The sequence below is a fragment of the Mus musculus genome, chromosome 14 (genome assembly GCF_000001635.26).
Source record: "Mus musculus strain C57BL/6J chromosome 14, GRCm38.p6 C57BL/6J".
NCBI lineage: Eukaryota > Metazoa > Chordata > Mammalia > Rodentia > Muridae > Mus > Mus musculus.
The window spans coordinates 54,133,228-54,150,531 of NC_000080.6; the positions used below are offsets into that span (position 1 = coordinate 54,133,228).

General features: G+C 42.9%; 3 gene segments (V, D, J or C) and 2 further genes; 4 read left to right on the forward strand and 1 right to left on the reverse strand.

Moving 5' to 3' along the window:
- Positions 1 to 17,304, forward strand: part of Tcra (T cell receptor alpha chain) — a 1,796,232-nt gene that overhangs the window by 1,705,261 nt on the left and 73,667 nt on the right.
- Tcrd (T cell receptor delta chain) overlaps positions 1 to 17,304 on the forward strand; it is a 213,126-nt gene that overhangs the window by 187,155 nt on the left and 8,667 nt on the right.
- Positions 3,552 to 3,610, forward strand: Trdj2 (T cell receptor delta joining 2). The segment is given in 1 exon segment: positions 3,552 to 3,610. A coding segment is annotated over 1 exon segment (59 nt).
- On the forward strand, positions 9,624 to 12,881 carry Trdc (T cell receptor delta, constant region). The segment is given in 4 exon segments: positions 9,624 to 9,902; positions 10,544 to 10,609; positions 10,976 to 11,092; positions 12,239 to 12,881. Coding segments are annotated over 4 exon segments (1,105 nt in total).
- On the reverse strand, positions 15,435 to 15,974 carry Trdv5 (T cell receptor delta variable 5). The segment is given in 2 exon segments: positions 15,435 to 15,742; positions 15,938 to 15,974. Coding segments are annotated over 2 exon segments (345 nt in total).

Here is a 17,304-nt window from a genome sequence, read left to right on the forward strand (position 1 = left end):
TGTTGTCAAGCTGCTAGTATGTGCTCTCTCCCGTTTCTTCTTGGAGGTACTCAGAGCTATGAGTTTCCCTCTTAGAAATGCTTTCATTGTGTCCCAAAGGTTTGGGTACGTTGTGGCTTCATTTTCATTAAACTCTAAAAAGTCTTTAATTTCTTTCTTTATTCCTTCCTTGACCAAGGTATCATTGAGAAGAGTGTTGTTCAGTTTCCACGTGAATGTTGGCTTTCCATTCTTAATGTTGTTATTGAAGATCAGTCTTAGGCCATGGTGGTCTGATAGGATACATGGGACAATTTCAATATTTTTGTATCTGTTGAGGCTTATTTTGTGACCAATTATATGGTCAATTTTGGAGCAGGTCCCGTGAGGTGCTGAGAAGAAGGTGTATCCTTTTGTTTTAGGATTAAATATTCTGTAGATATCTGTCAGGTCCATTTGTTTCATAACTTCTGTTAGTTTCACTGTGTCCCTGTTTAGTTTCTGTTTCCACGATCTGTCCATTGATGAAAGTGGTGTGTTGAGGTCTCCCACTATTATTGTGTGAGGTGCAATGTGTGCTTTGAGCTTTACTAAAGTGTCTTTAATGAATGTGGCTGCCCTTGCATTTGGAGCGTAGATATTCAGAATTGAGAGTTCCTCTTGGAGGATTTTACCTTTGATGAGTATGAAGTGTCCCTCCTTGTCTTTTTTGATAACTTTGGGTTGGAAGTCGATTTTATCCGATATTAGAATGGCTACTCCAGCCTGTTTCTTCAGACCATTTGCTTGGAAAATTGTTTTCCAGCCTTTCACTCTGAGGTAGTGTCTGTCTTTTTCCCTGAGATGGGTTTCCTGTAAGCAGCAGAATGTTGGGTCCTGTTTGTGTAGCCAGTCTGTTAGTCTATGTCTTTTTATTGGGGAATTGAGTCCATTGATATTAAGAGATATTAAGGAAAGGTAATTGTGGCTTCCTGTTATTTTTGTTGTTAAAGTTGGCATTCTGTTCTTGTGGTTGTCTTCTTTTAGGTTTGTTGATGGATTATCTTCTTGTTTTTTCTAGGGCGTGGTTCCCGTCCTTGTATTGGTTTTTTTCTGTTATTAACCTTTGAAGGGCTGGATTCGTGGAGAGATAATGGGTGAATTTAGTTTTGTCGTGGAATACTTTGGTTTCTCCATCTATGGTAATTGAGAGTTTGGCTGGGTATAGTAGCCTGGGCTGGCATTTATGTTCTCTTAGTGTCTGTATAACATCTGACCAGGCTCTTCTGGCTTTCATAGTCTCTGGTGAAAAATCTGGTGTAATTCTGATAGGCTTGCCTTTATATGTTACTTGACCTTTTTCCCTTACTGCTTTTAGTATTCTATCTTTATTTAGTGCATTTGGTGTTCTGATTATTATGTGTCGGGAGGAATTTCTTTTCTGGTCCAGTCTATTTGGAGTTCTGTAGGCTTCTTGTATGTTCATGGGCATCTCTTTCTTTAGATTTGGGAAGTTTTCTTCAATAATTTTGTTGAAGATGTTTGCTGGTCCTTTGAGTTGAAAATCTTCATTCTCATCCACTCCTATTATCCGTAGGTTTGGTCTTCTCATTGTGTCCTGGATTTCCTGGATGTTTTGAGTTAGGATCTTTTTGCATTTTCCATTTTCTTTGATTGTTGTGCCGATGTTCTCTATGGAGTCTTCTGCACCTGAGATTCTCTCTTCCATCTCTTGTATTCTGTTGCTGATGCTGGCATCTATGGTTCCAGATTTCTTTCCTAGGGTTTCTATCTCCAGCGTCGCCTCACTTTGGGTTTTCTTTATTGTGTCTACTTCCCTTTTTAGGTCTAGTATGGTTTTGTTCATTTCCATCACCTGTTTGGATGTGTTTTCCTGTTTTTCTATAAGGACTTCTACCTGTTTGGTTGTGTTTTCCTGTTTTTCTTTAAGGACTTGTAACTCTTTAGCAGTGTTTTCCTGTTTTTCTTTAAGGACTTGTAACTCTTTAGCAGTGTTCTCCTGTATTTCTTTAAGTGAGTTGTTGAATTCCTTCTTTATGTCCTCTACCATCATCATGAGATATGCTTTTAAATCCAGGTCTACCTTTTCAGGTGTGTTAGGGTGTCCTGGATTGGGCGAAGTGGGCGTTCTGGGTTCTGATGATGGTGAGTGGTCCTGGCTTCTGTTAGTAGGATTCTTACGTTTACCTTTCGCCATCTGGCAATCTCTGGAGTTAGTTGTTATAGTTGTCTTTGTTAAAAGATTGTTCCTCTGTTGATTTTGTTACCCTCTATCAGCAGGCGTGGGAGACAAGCTCTCTTCTCTGAGTTTCAGTGGTCAGAGCAGTCTCTGTAGGCAAGCTCTCCTCTCTCAGGGAAGGTGTACAGTTATCTGGTGTTTGGACCTCCTCCTGGCTGAAGGTGAAGGCCCAAAACAGGATCTTTCCCAGAAGCTGTGTTGCTTTGGCCAGGAAGGTGGCCAGTTGTCTGGAGTCGAAGATGTCGCAGCCTCAGAAGCTCTGTGGCTCTTGCCGGGAAGGTGGCTGGTTGTCTGGAGCTGAGGATGGTGCCGCCCCAGAATCTCTGCGACTCTCTCGCCCGTCCCAGAAACAGCTGGCACTCTGTATTCCACACGGTCACCCGTGCAGCCTGCCCTCCGCGGAGTCCCGGAGCCAAGAAGGCTCCCGCCGGCGCCTGTGCCACAAACCTCTCAGGCCAGGCAGACCCCCGTGCTCTCACCAGGAAGGTGGCCGGCTGTCTGGAGCTGAAGATGGCGCCGCCCAGAAGCTCTGCGACTCTCTCGCCCGTCCCAGAAACAGCTGGCACTCTGTATTCCACACGGTCACCCGTGCAGCCTGCCCTCCGCGGAGTCCCGGAGCCAAGAAGGCTCCCGCCGGCGCCTGTGCCACAAACCTCTCAGGCCAGGCAGACCCCCGTGCTCTCACCAGGAAGGTGGCCGGCTGTCTGGAGCTAAAGATGGCGCCGCCCAGAAGCTCTGCGACTCTCTCGCCCGTCCCAGAAACAGCTGGCACTCTGTATTCCACACGGTCACCCGTGCAGCCTGCCCTCCGCGGAGTCCCGGAGCCAAGAAGGCTCCCACCGGCGCCTGTGCCACAAACCTCTCAGGCCAGGCAGACCCCCGTGCTCTCACCAGGAAGGTGGCCGGCTGTCTCAAGACGATGTTTCTAAGGTCTCCTCGCCTTGCCTTTCAGTCAGTAAGAAATTTAATATTCTATCTCTGTATCCAGCTACTGTGTTTTTCTTGACAGCCTTCTCAAATAAATTGGGAGTTAAATCTTGCATCTTGAAGTCAGCTCTCTGTCACCCTCTCTTGCTTTGCTTCAGCCCTGTTCCCTCATCTCTTAGATGGAGACTCTGTGCTCACTTTCCTATCCAAACATTCAGCTATCAGCTTCAAAAGAAAAGGACATGCTGTGTGCTTGGCCTCCTGAATCATCAAGGACAACTTTGCAATTCTCTGAATTGTAGCCTCTATAGGCTGAGTTGCAGCCTAAAAGGCAAGACACAGATGTTGAAACCCAGGCCCAGGGCTGGTCCCAGACTGGTTATCTGCAAAGCAAGATTATAACGTGCTCCTGGGACACCCGACAGATGTTTTTTGGAACTGGCATAGAGCTCTTTGTGGAGCCCCGTAAGTTGTTTTTTTTTTTCTATATTTCTATGGATAATTTGAATCCTGGAACTAGAGCTACCATCCATTTTATATTACAAATTATTACTAGTAGATTCACTTGCATCTCAGAGTTAGAGTGAGACAGATGTGAAGATGCTGAATTCCTAACATGCTTCTGTGTACTACTTTTATTTTCAAATATATAGCTATTAAAACTCTAGTCCTTTTTATTTCTTAAATCTACAGATCAAGCTAGAAAGTTCAAAGAAATCTTTTTTAAATTACACTAATAAATGTATCACCTAAGGGGAAGGGAGGCAGTCATAGGGGGTGCTTGGGCTCAGACTCCCCAGGAAATTGTTCGCTTCCTGCACATACCTTCGGCTGAGCTAACGTGTCTGCATGCCTCCTTACAGAGCACAAATCTCCTACAGCTCAGAAGGCTTCAGAGACAGGTGGTTAGCCAAGTCAGCACAACCAGGTAGAACAAACTTCGGGGCTTAAGTGCAATTCCACACCGGCAAAGAGCCTTGAAATTCCAAGTGACGTTTCTTCTAGATGTCACAATTCTTAGAGAAACAGTAATCCTTCTCTTCTCTATGTGGTAATGCTCTATGTGGTTCTACCATGGATAATATCTAAGTTTGTAAGTCATAAAGAGCATTTAGAAAGGATGTTGTCTTCTCTTTGTGTTGGTTCCCAGCAGGTAATTTTAGCATTATATGAGTGCTCATAAGAGGAGAAGGTCTGAAAACTAAGTGGTATTGTCCAAGCAAATATGCCTGGAAAAGCATTGAAATATAGTTATATTTGTGGAATAACACGAGACTGTTCTCAAAAGATAAACACTGAAATTTTTCACTTAAATCTTATCTTCAAATATTTGTTTAAATCAAATACAGAATAAACTAAGTTCCATAGGACAACTACATGGAGTACATTCTACTTATTTAAAAAGGAAGGTCCAACTTAAGCCAGATTCTGTTTTCTTTAGTTAGCATGACAACCAGATGCCAGTGAATTGATTGGGTAAACTTTTCCTTCGATTGTTTTAAACATATGGATCTTAACTTAGAGAGAGAGACTGAGAAAACGTTTTATTAAATCAATGCACTATGTTCAATTTGAAAACCTGACTAATACTTTCAAGGCTCAGCATATACATGAATGAACCTCTTCAAACATTCATCTTGCCAGTTATGTTATAATATTCATATTTTCAGAAATTATTTCCCTAGCTTAAGATGATTATTGATGATCGCTTCTTAGCGAGTTTAGATTTTAAAAATCACACAAGCGGCTGGGCCCGGAACCACATACTGTACTATTGGCACTCAGGAAGCTGAGGCAGGAGAATTGAGAGTGTGAAGTTTGCTTTAACTACTTAGTGAGACCCTGTCTCAGCAAAAATCCAAGCAAGCCTTCAGTGACCAACTTACTCAGACTGGATCATACTCCTGAGTAACCGATAAGGTAGGGGTTTTGAGTTGGCTTTGGTTAGTTTGGTGGGCTTGTTTTGTTTTGTTTTGTTTTGTTTGAACAAATTTCTAACTCCTAACTCTCTTGAAAAATCAACCGCAAAATACATGCCTAGCCACAAACAAGATAATGAACAAGAGATAGCAGGGCTTCTGAAAGGAGAGGCAAGTGATGAAGACTTGTGGTTTCCAGCCGTTAATGCTGGGGTTATCAGTTTTGCTGGCAGCAGCTTCAGTGTGTAAGAAGACTAAAAACCTAAGGTTTTCTCAGGAGGGTTGAGAGCAGATAATTCTAAGAAACCCTTTGTAAAAAGAAAGAAAGAAAAGAAAGCCAATCTTGTCGAAAGCCAAAACAGAATCTTAGGAATTAGCCTTCTGCCCTGAGTACCAGAACAGATCCCAATCTTTCAGTTGAGCTTCTCGGTGGAGAAAAACTGGAGAATTATAATGTACTCATGAGGAAGCCTTCTCTGAACAGCTTGTTCTCTTAGGATATCCCTGATCTGCCCTGATCCAGTTCTACTGTGGAGAGCAGCAGGCACCTTCTCATCAACAGTCACTCCCCTCAACCAGTCTGGCCAACTGATTTGGTTATAGTTTCACTATCATGGACCCCATCACTAAAACTCAAACCTAGACTCTGGATAAAGCATTTAAAACATCAATCTGCTTCTTCTTGCATGTACATTACCAAGATTTTCTGTTAAGGAAGAACCTGCTACCTTGACCATAAACCATAAGAGATAAGCTGTACATTGTAATTCAACATAGTTTTCATTTGATACCAACAAGCCAAGCCCAACTAATGCTTTTTTAGTAAACAAGGAAAGTTACTGTTGAAAGTAAAAAAAGAAACAAATGGTTAGAAATCTGTTCAAGGGTCAGTTGTCATTCCTTGTTGAATGTAAAACAAGGCTCCTTGCCTTCGCAGTTATTTGAAGATAATGCAGAAGCAGGAACTTCCATCAGGCAGTTGTCTTTCTCAAAGCATCAAGATTTCTAGTTTTCAAGAAAGGGGGAAAAGGTGCATACCTAGATTAGTGGTATATTCTGTTCCAAGCAAGGTGTGAAAGAAGAGGAGGCAGGTAGAGGAGCCAATTCTGGGACCAGCATTCATTCCATAGCCCCTTTTAGAATAAAACAAGAAATGGGCTTAGCTGGTTTTATATCTACAAGTACTTTCTGAGAATGGTAGTTGTTATCCTCTGACGGTGTGTGCCTACAATCCTAGTGCTCAGGAGATGAAAACAGTAGAATCACATGATCAAGTTCATCCTTGTCTATATAGCAAGTTCAAAGCCAGTCTGGGATGCATGACACCCTGTCTCAAAAGAAACAACTCAAAGAAAATAGCAAAAACCTGTAATCTCAGCACTTAGGAGACTGAGACAAAAGGATTAAGAGTTTGAATGCAGAGGCTGGAGAATTGGCTAGGTGGTTAAGAGCTCTGAATGCTCTTTCAAGAGGCCCTGATTTCGATTCCCTTCAACCACATGGTGGCTCACAACCATCTGTAATAGGATACAATGCCCTCTTTCTGATGTGTCTGAAGATAGCTACAGTGTACTTATTACATAAAACAAATAAATAATTCTTTTTTTACATCATTTTTTATTAAACTAATAAAATTTATTTTAAAATATACAACTCAGTATTGACATTTTAAGTCATCAAAATAATTTATAATAGCTAAGTGCCTCTTTAATATACATGATATCTTCTGAAGCTAAAAGTAATATGTACTCAACCAGTTTTTAAAATCTATTTGGAACACTAAACATGATAGAAGTGGAAAAAATCTCTTATGAAGTCTTTTCTGAAAGGAAATTGTGACAGATTCCTGATTAGACAGAAACTGTTCCATCTCCAAGGGAGAATAGGAGGTGTAAATGTGGCTTCATAGAATGATTTGGGTAGTGTTCCTCCTGTTCCTATTTTGTGGAATAGTTTGAAGAGTATTGGTATTAGGTCTTCTTTGAAGGTCTGATAGAGTTCTGCACTAAAACCATCTGGTCCTGGCCTTTTTTTTTTTTTTTTTTGGTTAGGAGACTTTTAATGACTGCTTCTATTTCTTTAGGTGATATGGAACTGTTTAGATGGTTTATCTGATCCCGATTTAACTTAGGTATTTGGAATCTGTCTAGAAAATTGTCCATTTCATCCATCTTTTCCAGTTTTGTTGAATATAGGCTTTTGTAGTAGGATCTGATGACTTTTTTAAAATTTCCTCAGTTTCTGTTGTTATATCTCCCTTTTCATTTCTGATTCTGTTAATTTGGATACTGTCCCTGTGCCCTTTGGTTAGTCTGGCTAAGGGTTTATCTATCTTGTTGATTTTCTCAAAGAACCAGCTCCTGGTTTTGTTGATTCTTTGTATAGTTCTTTTTTTTTTCCACTTGGTTGAGTTCAGCCAAGTTTGATTATTTCCTGCTGTCTACTCCTCTTGGGTGAATTTGCTTCCTTTTGTTCTAGAGCTTTCAGGTGTGTTGTCAAGCTGCTAGTGTGTGCTTTCTCCAGATTCTTTTTGAAGGCACTCAGAGCTGAGTTTTCCTCTTAGCACTGCTTTCATTGTATCCCATAAGTTTGGGTATGTTGTGCCTTTATTTTCATTAAATTGTAAAAAGTCTTTAATTTCTTTCTTCATTTCTTCCTTGACTAAGTTATCATTGAGTAGGGCTTTGTTCGGCTTCCATGTGTACATGGGCTTTCTGTTGTTTTTGTTGCTATTGAAGACCAGCCTTAGTCCATGGTGATCTGATAGAATGCATGGGATTATTTCAATCTTCTTGTATCTGTTGAGGCCTGTTTTGTGACCAATTAAATGGTCAATTTTGAAGAAGGTACCTTGAGGTGCTGAGAAGAAGGTATATTCTTTTGTTTTAAGATGAAATGTTCTATAGATATCTGTTAAATCCATTTGGTTCATAACTTCTTTTAGTTTCGATGTGTCTCTGTTTAGTTTGTGTTTCCATGATCTATCTGCCCATTGATGAGAGTGGGGTGTTGAATTCTCCCACTATTATTGTGTGAGGTGCAATGTGTGCTTTGAGCTTTAGTAAAGTTTCTTCTATGAATGTAGGTGCCCTTGCATTTGGAGCATAGATGTCCAGAATTGAAAGTTCTTGGTAGATTTTACCTTTGATGAGTATGAAGTGCCCCCTCTTTGTCTTTTTTGATAACTTTTGGTTGAAAGTTAATTTTATTCGATATTAGAATTTCTACTCCAGCTTGCTTCTTGGGACCATTTGCTTGGAAAACTGTTTTCCAGCCCTTTACTCTGAGGTAGTGTCTGTCTTTGACACTGAGGTGCGTTTCCTATATGCAGCAAAATACTGGGTCGTCTTTATGTATTCAGTCTGTTTTCCTATGTTTTTTTTTAATTGGGGAATTGAGTCCATTAATTTTAAGAGATATTAAGAAATAGTGATTGCTGCTGCCTGTTATTTTTTATGTTATTTTTATGTTTGTGTGGCTATCTTCTTTTGAGTTTGTTGAAAGAAGATTACTTTCTTGTTTTTAATAATTCTTTTTTTAAAAAAGAGTTTAAATACATCCTGGAATACATATAAAATTATATCAAACAAACATAAACAAAAATTACTCAAATAAAATTGTAGTCCGGCCCTTAAATAAGAATCAGATTCACCCAAATGGAGATAAATCTACCATTAACTTTCAGTAGGATCTCTTCCAGTCTATAAAACAGGAAAAACACCCTATTATAGCTTCAACATTGCCATCCTCCAGTTTGAGTTGACTATGCAGATCTTTTTAGAAGTCTGTGCTTTTAATTGGCATAGTGCAAAATAGGAGCACACTGAAACCAAAGAACGAAATTGAATATAATCCTCAGAAATACTATCTACAGCATATGAGACATAGTCTCTCCTTGGCTTGGCATTCTCAAAACACAAACTAAACAGTGAGGCTAGACGGGCTGACCAGCAGGCCCTGAGGATTTTTTTGTCTTAGAAAATGCCTTCCCAATGCTGAGATTACAAGCACAGGTCACCATGTGCTGTATTTTCATGTAGGCTTTAGAAATCATACTCATGTTCTCATGCTTACAGAGCAAGCATTTACCAGCTGAGCTATCCCCCCAGTCTTTTGAGGTTGTTGCTTTTGATTTTGATTTAGTTTGGTTTGGTTTGAGGCAGGGTATCATGCAGCTGAGGCTGGACTGGTACTCAAGGATAACCTAGAACTCCTTTTCCTCTTGCCTCTACCTCCATACTGCAACATGTGTTATACCAAAGTATGATGGGTTTATGCAGTGCCAGGGATCACTCCCAAGGCCAATACTAGATCCTCAGTTCTAGAAATTTCTCTGTAGTTGTTACACCCCAACCCTCCTCCAACCCTATCTCATTTCAGCTCCTTACTAGAAGTCAAACTAACTGCCTCTTCTTTCTTCTCACCTTGTCCATACTTCCATGAAATGCTATCAAGGGTACAATACTACTAACAATATATAGAATGTTCTAGATTCTAGCCAACGCCTGTTTAATTCTCATTGGACTGCAAACTATCATCTCAATTGACTATATTTTCAGAAAGCCAGCCTCCGGCCAAACCATCTGTTTTCATCATGAAAAATGGAACAAATGTTGCTTGTCTGGTGAAAGATTTCTACCCTAAAGAGGTGACTATAAGTCTCAGATCATCCAAGAAGATTGTGGAATTCGACCCTGCTATAGTCATCTCCCCCAGCGGGAAGTACAGTGCTGTCAAGCTTGGTCAGTATGGAGATTCGAATTCAGTGACATGTTCAGTTCAGCACAACAGTGAAACTGTGCACTCGACTGACTTTGAACCATATGCAAATTCTTTCAGTAAGTATCTAGCTTAAAGCCGGTCGGTGGTGGCGCACGCCTTTAATCCCAGCACTTGGGAGGCAGAGGCAGGTAGATTTCTGAGTTCGAGGCCAGCCTGGTCTACAGAGTGAGTTCCAGAACAGCCAGGGCTATACAAAGAAACTCTGTCTTAAATAAAAAAGTATCTAGCTTAAAGACCTGAAGCTAAGATGGGCAAGCCAGAGGAAAGAGAAGTGAGCAATATGAACTCGGGGTGGATAACTTTTGGTTTAGCATTGTGCTAGTAAATAATAATAATAATTATTAATAATGATGTGAAATGCTTTGCATCTCTCCTCTTTTTTAATCCCCACCTCTCATCTTCACCAACCACTGTCCTTTTCATACAAATGTGTGGCATCAAGGGTATCATTTAGTCCAACACAAAGGCCAAAATTCCACAAGGGTGGCTGTCTCATCAAAAAATTGAAAAGCTTTGTCCTGCCTACAAATTATAGAGCATCTTGATGCTGTACTGAGGATGCCAAAAAGGTCCCAAGCCTAAGGAATCCTGTCTGAATAAACAACTGTGCGAGCCTCTTGCCCTCAGCTTACCGACCTAGAGTCTCCTTTGGCTTCTTCATTGTCATCAATATCTTGATCACTGTTGTTTCTTCCAGATAATGAAAAACTACCAGAACCTGAAAATGACACACAAATTTCAGAGCCTTGCTATGGCCCAAGAGGTTAGTTCAAATCAAGATTAAAACAAATTCTATTGTTGTCACCTGGGATCTGAAAGCATCAGATTCAAAAGAAAACACACACACACACACACACACACACACACACACACACACACACACACAGTCCAGCTGGTTCCCTTGGCCCCTGTCCCAGCAGGGCTTGCCAGGCTATGAGCCAGTGTTTCCCAGACTGGCCTGCCTGGGTGGGCACGGGAGCCTGGGGGCTCTGAGTGCTGTCTGGGACCACACTGGGTGTGCAGGCCAGGAAGAACCATGGTGGTGTGGAGCTGAGGAGCTGTGAGAGTTGTTGACACTGTAGAGAGAAATTTGGTCTCCCCTGACTCCACTGTTCTTCCTTTCATTCAGTCACAGTTCACACTGAGAAGGTAAACATGATGTCCCTCACGGTGCTGGGCCTACGACTGCTGTTTGCCAAGACCATTGCCATCAATTTTCTCTTGACTGTTAAGTTATTCTTTTAAGGTAAGAATTGGTCACTTCATATTCCCAGCTTCACCCTAATTATGTTATAAATTGTAAAGAAGGTTAAAATGATAATAATAAGGCAAGTGTGGTGAAACACTCCTAGACTTCTAACAGTTTGGAAGCTGAAGCAAGAGGATTAATGTGAGTTCAAGACCAGCCTGAACTATACAATACCAAGCCAGCCAGGACTACATTAACAAGATATTATTTCAAAACAAAAAAAGGAAAATGAAAAGAAAAAGGAAAGGAAAGGAAAGAAGAGAAGAGAAGAGTAAAGAAAGTGAGGGAGGAAGGAAAGGAGAGACAAAGAGAAAGAGAAAGAGAAAGAGAGAGAGAGAGAGAAAGAGAGAGAAACTTAGGCTTGCCTATAAAGCCTTTCTCTGGGGGAATGGAGAGATGGCTCAGTGGCTAAGAGCAGTGGCTACTCTTCTAGAGAACCAGAGTTCAATTTGCAACTCACAACCATCTATAACTCAAGTTCCAGGGATCTAACGTCCTCTTCTGGTCTCCAAAACCACTACAAACACTTGGTTCACAGACATACATGTAGACTAAACACCCATAAGCATAAATAAAATAAAATAAAATAAAATAAAATAAAATAAAATAAAATAAAATAAAATAAAATAAAATAAAATAAAATAAAATAAAATAAATAAAAACTCCTCTCCCTTATCTTCCCCAGTACAGCCAAATGTTCATCAATTCATGTTCGAGGAATGAGCCTACATTTTAAGGGTTAAACTGATCTATAAGTATAGCCACTCATTTCCAAATGGGTATCTAACCCTGCCTGTTAACTTTACTTGCAGTTCAGAGGTCACAGCAGTAAAAAGAATGTTACCCTAGGCATCAGAAGACCAATCTTTAGTCCTGACCTGTGACTAGCTCCTGGATACCTCGGCCAGTTTGCTTACCCTCTCTGGGCTTGGGTTTAAGAATGACTACAAGAAAGCAAACAAGTCTGATTACTATACTGACCAGCAGAACCCCTGCCATGTTAGCAGTGTCATGTTCCGCAATTGATTAATGATGTCTGGAATGGTACCGCACAGTAGACACCAGCCTTCCCAAAATGATACCACCGCTCCCTCTTTCCAGTTTCAGAGTCTGTGATTGTATAAAACTTTCCTTTATTTACAGGTGGGCTGACATGAGGAGACTACGGTTCCTGAAAGAAATCAAAAGCTTAGAAAGATGCTATATCCCAGGCTTCCAACTTCTCAGTGCTTCAGACTGACCCTTCACCACCACATTTAAACAGCTGCTAACAAAACCAGCTTTTCTGTGACAGCAACAAGCCTAGCTAATCCTCCAGTCTAGAAGAAAAGCAAAAGCCCTCGGGACCCCCGGCTTTACCTGCTGCTTTATAAAGGCATGGGAAGTTATGAAAACAGATCCATTTTATTTTGCCCCCATAATTGGTATACTTTGAAAATGGTGTTTCATCCTTCTTCATTTACCCAGAACTAGGAAGTGGGGACCAGCTTCATTATCCAGGAGGAAATAATCTTGAGAGAGAGAACCCGTATCTTTTTAGCTAAACATGGAAAGCTGTACTCAACTCATCCCTAGCCAGAGCCCCCTCCTCCTCTCCTGAGGCGAGCATGGCCCAGCCCCCCCCCCTTTGTATTTACTCCAATAGTCACACAGGAGAGTTTTCCTAGCAGCACTACGGTGTGAACAATTTTAGCACTTTCTGTTTCTCCTAATACTTTACAAACAAACTCACACTTGGCTTCCTTAATGCTCTCCAAGCAGACAATAAAGCTTCTAAGATCGCATCTAATTATTCTCCACTCTATTACCAAAGATGAAAGTAAAATACCGAAAGGAAGGACACTCATTCTGTGAACTGACTTTGTCTGCACAAACCAGCTGAGTCCCAGGCACAATGCAGAGAGTACAGAATTAATACCTGTGCCCGGCCTGCAAACAACTCACTGTGCAAGTGTTTTGGAAGCAGGAGTAGGGATGTGACCCGCCCCCCCCCCCTCTCCCAGTAAAAATGGTGCTTGCATTGTCTTTGCCTGCCAGCCTGGCTTTTGACATTACTGGGCACAGATCCTTTCCCCTCAGTCTTTGCTGCTGATGCCCTCTGCCTTTCTTCTCGGGCCTGCCTCTCTTGCATTTATTAAGCCGTTCACCTCTGGCTTCACTCAGTGTGAAGTGACTACCAGGGGAGAATGATGCTCAGAGCTATTAGTGTCCTGGAAGCCAGGCTGAGCGTGTCAGTCACATCACAGCTTCCTGTGCTTCTGGCATTCCATTCTGTCTAGGGAACTGGGCCCTGGTTTCCTGCTGCTATTACAACAACAGCAACACCTTCAGTGTGGTGTTCAGCTCTGCTAACCCCAGCTCAGCAAGGCCACAGCTTTTTGACACACCCACTAACAGGCCCTAACAACTCAATACCGTGGTTCCCTCAGTTCCTATGAGAAGTATAAAGCAGGGGTCATGGTGTGATGTTTGAAAGAGCAATTATCACTGCCAATTCCCTAGCTACCATCAACCACAGCCTCCAAACCAAGGGATGGGATGATGCTGTGTGTCACTGGGTTCAGGCAAACCTAAATGGATAAGCTGGGTCCACCCAGGGAAAAGCAACCAAGCAAGCCACCCTTTGCCTGGGATGTCTTCTGCCACCCTGCAGCATCCAAATGCTATTCCGAAGGTGTTAGAAAAGATTGCATCCTCTTTTTTCCAAGCAGAACAAAAACGTTTGCCCAGCCTGCCCTCCCCTCCACCTGAAAAAAAAATTGATTATACTTTGTCAAAAGTCATTCGGTGAGGCAGAGATATGGCTGGAAACGAAACCAAGGTCTCAAGACTGACAGCCCAAAGTTACTGTCCCAGGGGCTCCCTGTATCACCAAAATGAGAATGATGTGTCACTCTAAATGTCACGACACTGAGCTTCAGAACTGCCTCTTGTCAGCAACAAATGAGACAACTCTGACCCGCCATGCCAGGAAAAATAAAACCTAGCATAGCATAGCAGGACGATGAATTTCGCCCACCAAAATGAGCCTCCAAAAACTTTAAATTAATATTTTAGTTAGTATATGAGTAACAACTTTGATGGTAAGATTTTCTTACTGGTATGTCATCATATCTCGTTCAGATCCACCACCACCTCCATTACTCTCACATTCCCACTCCCTCTCAGTGGTCCTCTGCATCCCTGAAATTGTTTCTCTCTCTCTCTCTCTCTCTCTCTCTCTCTCTCTCTCTCTCTCTCTCTCTCTCTCTCTCTCTCTCTCTCGTGTGTGTGTGTGTGTGTGTGTGTGTGTGTGTGTGTGTGTGTGTGTGTGTGTGTGTGTGTGTGAAGACAGAAGGCAGGAGCGGGGAACCACATCCTGTGACTCCCTCACATCACCCCCTGTTGCTCCACATTGAGGCTACTTTTCGCTTACTGTGTCTGAAGTGCACACAAACCCCCTCCCAAATTCATTTTGACAACGCCTCCTAGCACGTAGCTGCAACAAGTGCTAGAAATACAGCATGCATTCCTAGCTGTCGTGAACCAGCTGTGAGATGAGGAGACTGTTCCTCACATCTGGGCTCTCCCATCCCCGAGTCTGTATCTAATAACTTTAATGGTATATCTAGGATACAGATGTTAACAGAAGTAGACAAAGGTGAGCCCAAGACTCAGAGCCTGAAGGGGCATCTGCTTCGACATCACATGGCCAATATTTTTCAAGAGAAAATGGTTTTCTCTTAGGACACCATTGAACTCCACACTTGACACCTTAGAAAATGGCGTTCTTGGTTCTTAGACAATTGGCCAGGCTGTTCTTCCACAAAATGATCTTCAGGGAGAAATGCTGTCCAAATAAAATAACTAAAATAGAAGCATCGGAGAGTGCCTAGGGCACATGACATAGCACATCAAGATGCAGAAAGAAGAAGATAGGGGTGGGTTTAAGAGTCCACTTGGAGTCTCAACGAGAAAGCCTACTAATACACAGTAATGACTGGGCAACCACAGAGATAAAAACGCTGACAATGGTGTCCTTGGCACACCATTCTGATATCCTCACGGGGAACAGCATGGACTTGAGATATGGTAGTTCCTCAAGCTGTAGTTCTCCATAGCCAACCACAAGTGACTCCATTGACAAAGGCCCATTGAACCCAGAGTGAGAGGTGCTGTGCTCCTTGGAAGCCAGAGTCTTTCCTGGCTGTGGCCAGGCCTTTCGTTCCTAGTCACTTGGGAGTGCCAGATGCCTGACAACCTGGCATGTGACTTTCTGTGGAAGGGGGATGGGGAGGGCACTCCTAAACTGTGCTCCAGGGGTTTGGGTACAGGCTCCCTGGGCACCTGCACCACAGTGATACCCCGAGGCACAGTAATAAGTAGCGCTGTCTTCAAGGCTCACTGGAGAGATCACCAGATGGAAGGTTCTGTTGGCCTTGCTGTGCTTCACAGAAAATCGACCTTGAACAAAATCTGCATCATGGGAACTAGTGTCGTCCCTATAAAGGATGAACTGGAAGGATCTGTCTGGCCTTTTGCGATACCAAAATAAATCTGGGTTTGGAGAATCCGCATTGTACGTGCAGAGCAGTGTTACTTCAGTGCCGCTTGCCACTGTCTGGTCAGTGGAGCTCTGGGTCAGCGTGATGCACAGCACATCCTTGTCTGTGAAGAAGAAAGGAGGCCATAGTAGCGTCTGCATCCCAGACACTGACCAGCTCAGAGGGACTCAACAGACGATAGGAATGAAAGTCACGGGCAGAGAATGACTGAAACCTAAGTGTGTAGAGACAGAGAGCAAGCTTCCGAAGGTCAGAGAGAGGGAAGCAGGGTGCAGCAAGCGGGAAATACGCCTCTTACAGGCAAACAGAAGGGTAAGGGTCGCGGCAAGAATCATCCTTCCAGTCGGTACAGGGGCACAGCGTGGAGGAGGGCTGCTGGACTCTCTTTAACCATCCCTATTGCTTTGTCTAGGGAGGGGACAGGAGGGAAAGGAGGAGAGGCAGGCAGCCCCTCACATGACTGTCATGTGACTGGATTAACTGGAATTGTGGGGGTGAATACCTCTACCAAGGAACTGTTGTGGTTTACAGAAATGTTGGTTTTCAAACCATCTAGAACTGATACTTCTAACAATGAAAATGAACGACTCTTTTAAAAGTAGAGGTGGGGCGGGGTAGAGGGGAGGAGTGAGAGGGGGGCTGGGGAAGGGGGATGGGGGAAGGAAACTGTGGGCCCCCACAATGGCGTGCTTTGGATGGCTAATGTATAAAGTACCTTACCTGCCATGCTTATATTCTCTGATCATAGAATTATACTTCCAGTAGTCCTGTCTCAGGGCGCCTGACATGTGTCTTTGTATCTGACTTTGTAGAGCTCAATAAATGGAATCAGTAGATAGTATTCAATATGGAAAATAAATTAGTAAGTCCCTCTGTGTAAGGATGGAAAAATGGGCAGGCAGGACCCTAGAAGCCTTTGGTTTTAAAGCTTGGGGTGGTGCTTGCTGAGCCTGGCAGTGTTCACTGCAATGCCCGACAGGGTTCCCTGTCTCTTGGTAGAGCCTACACTTGGCTATAGCTGTAAAGTTCCTGCCCAAAAGAGAGCTTGGGGGGCAGGTAAACTGCAATGAGTGAGCTACAAGCTTGCTGGGTTACTGTTATGAGAAGCCTCCTACGCCTGGGGTGTCTGGAGCCCCTGAGCCATCCTCTCTCATTCACATGCACCAAAAATTTAGGAAGCCTTGCTCTGGACTCAGAAACACTAACTCACTACAATCCCCACGAGTATCTTCGAAGGTTCCTCTCCTCCCTTTTCCCTACACCTGCTTCATCAGTAAGACCTGTTTACATTTTTTTTCCTGAGACAGGGTTTCTCTGTATAGCCCTGGCTGTCCTGGAACTCACTCTGTAGACCAGGCTGGCCTCGAACTCAGAAATCTGCCTGCCTCTGCCTCCCAAGTGCTGGGATTAAAGGCGTGCGCCACCACGGCCCAGCTTGTTGGCATTTCTAAACACAAGTTCATCTGCTTTTCCCATCCCAGCTGCCCCCTCATGCAAACATTGCCATCTCTTACTGGGATCACTACTTAGTCCTAACTGGTCCCTTTGCTTCACCCTTTGTCCTGGACTATCCATTCTCTGGGTCTTTATAATGCTAACTGCTCCTCTTTGCCTGGGTCTCTGAGACCCAGCAAAGCTCTGACTCTTGCCTCTTACCCTGCCTTA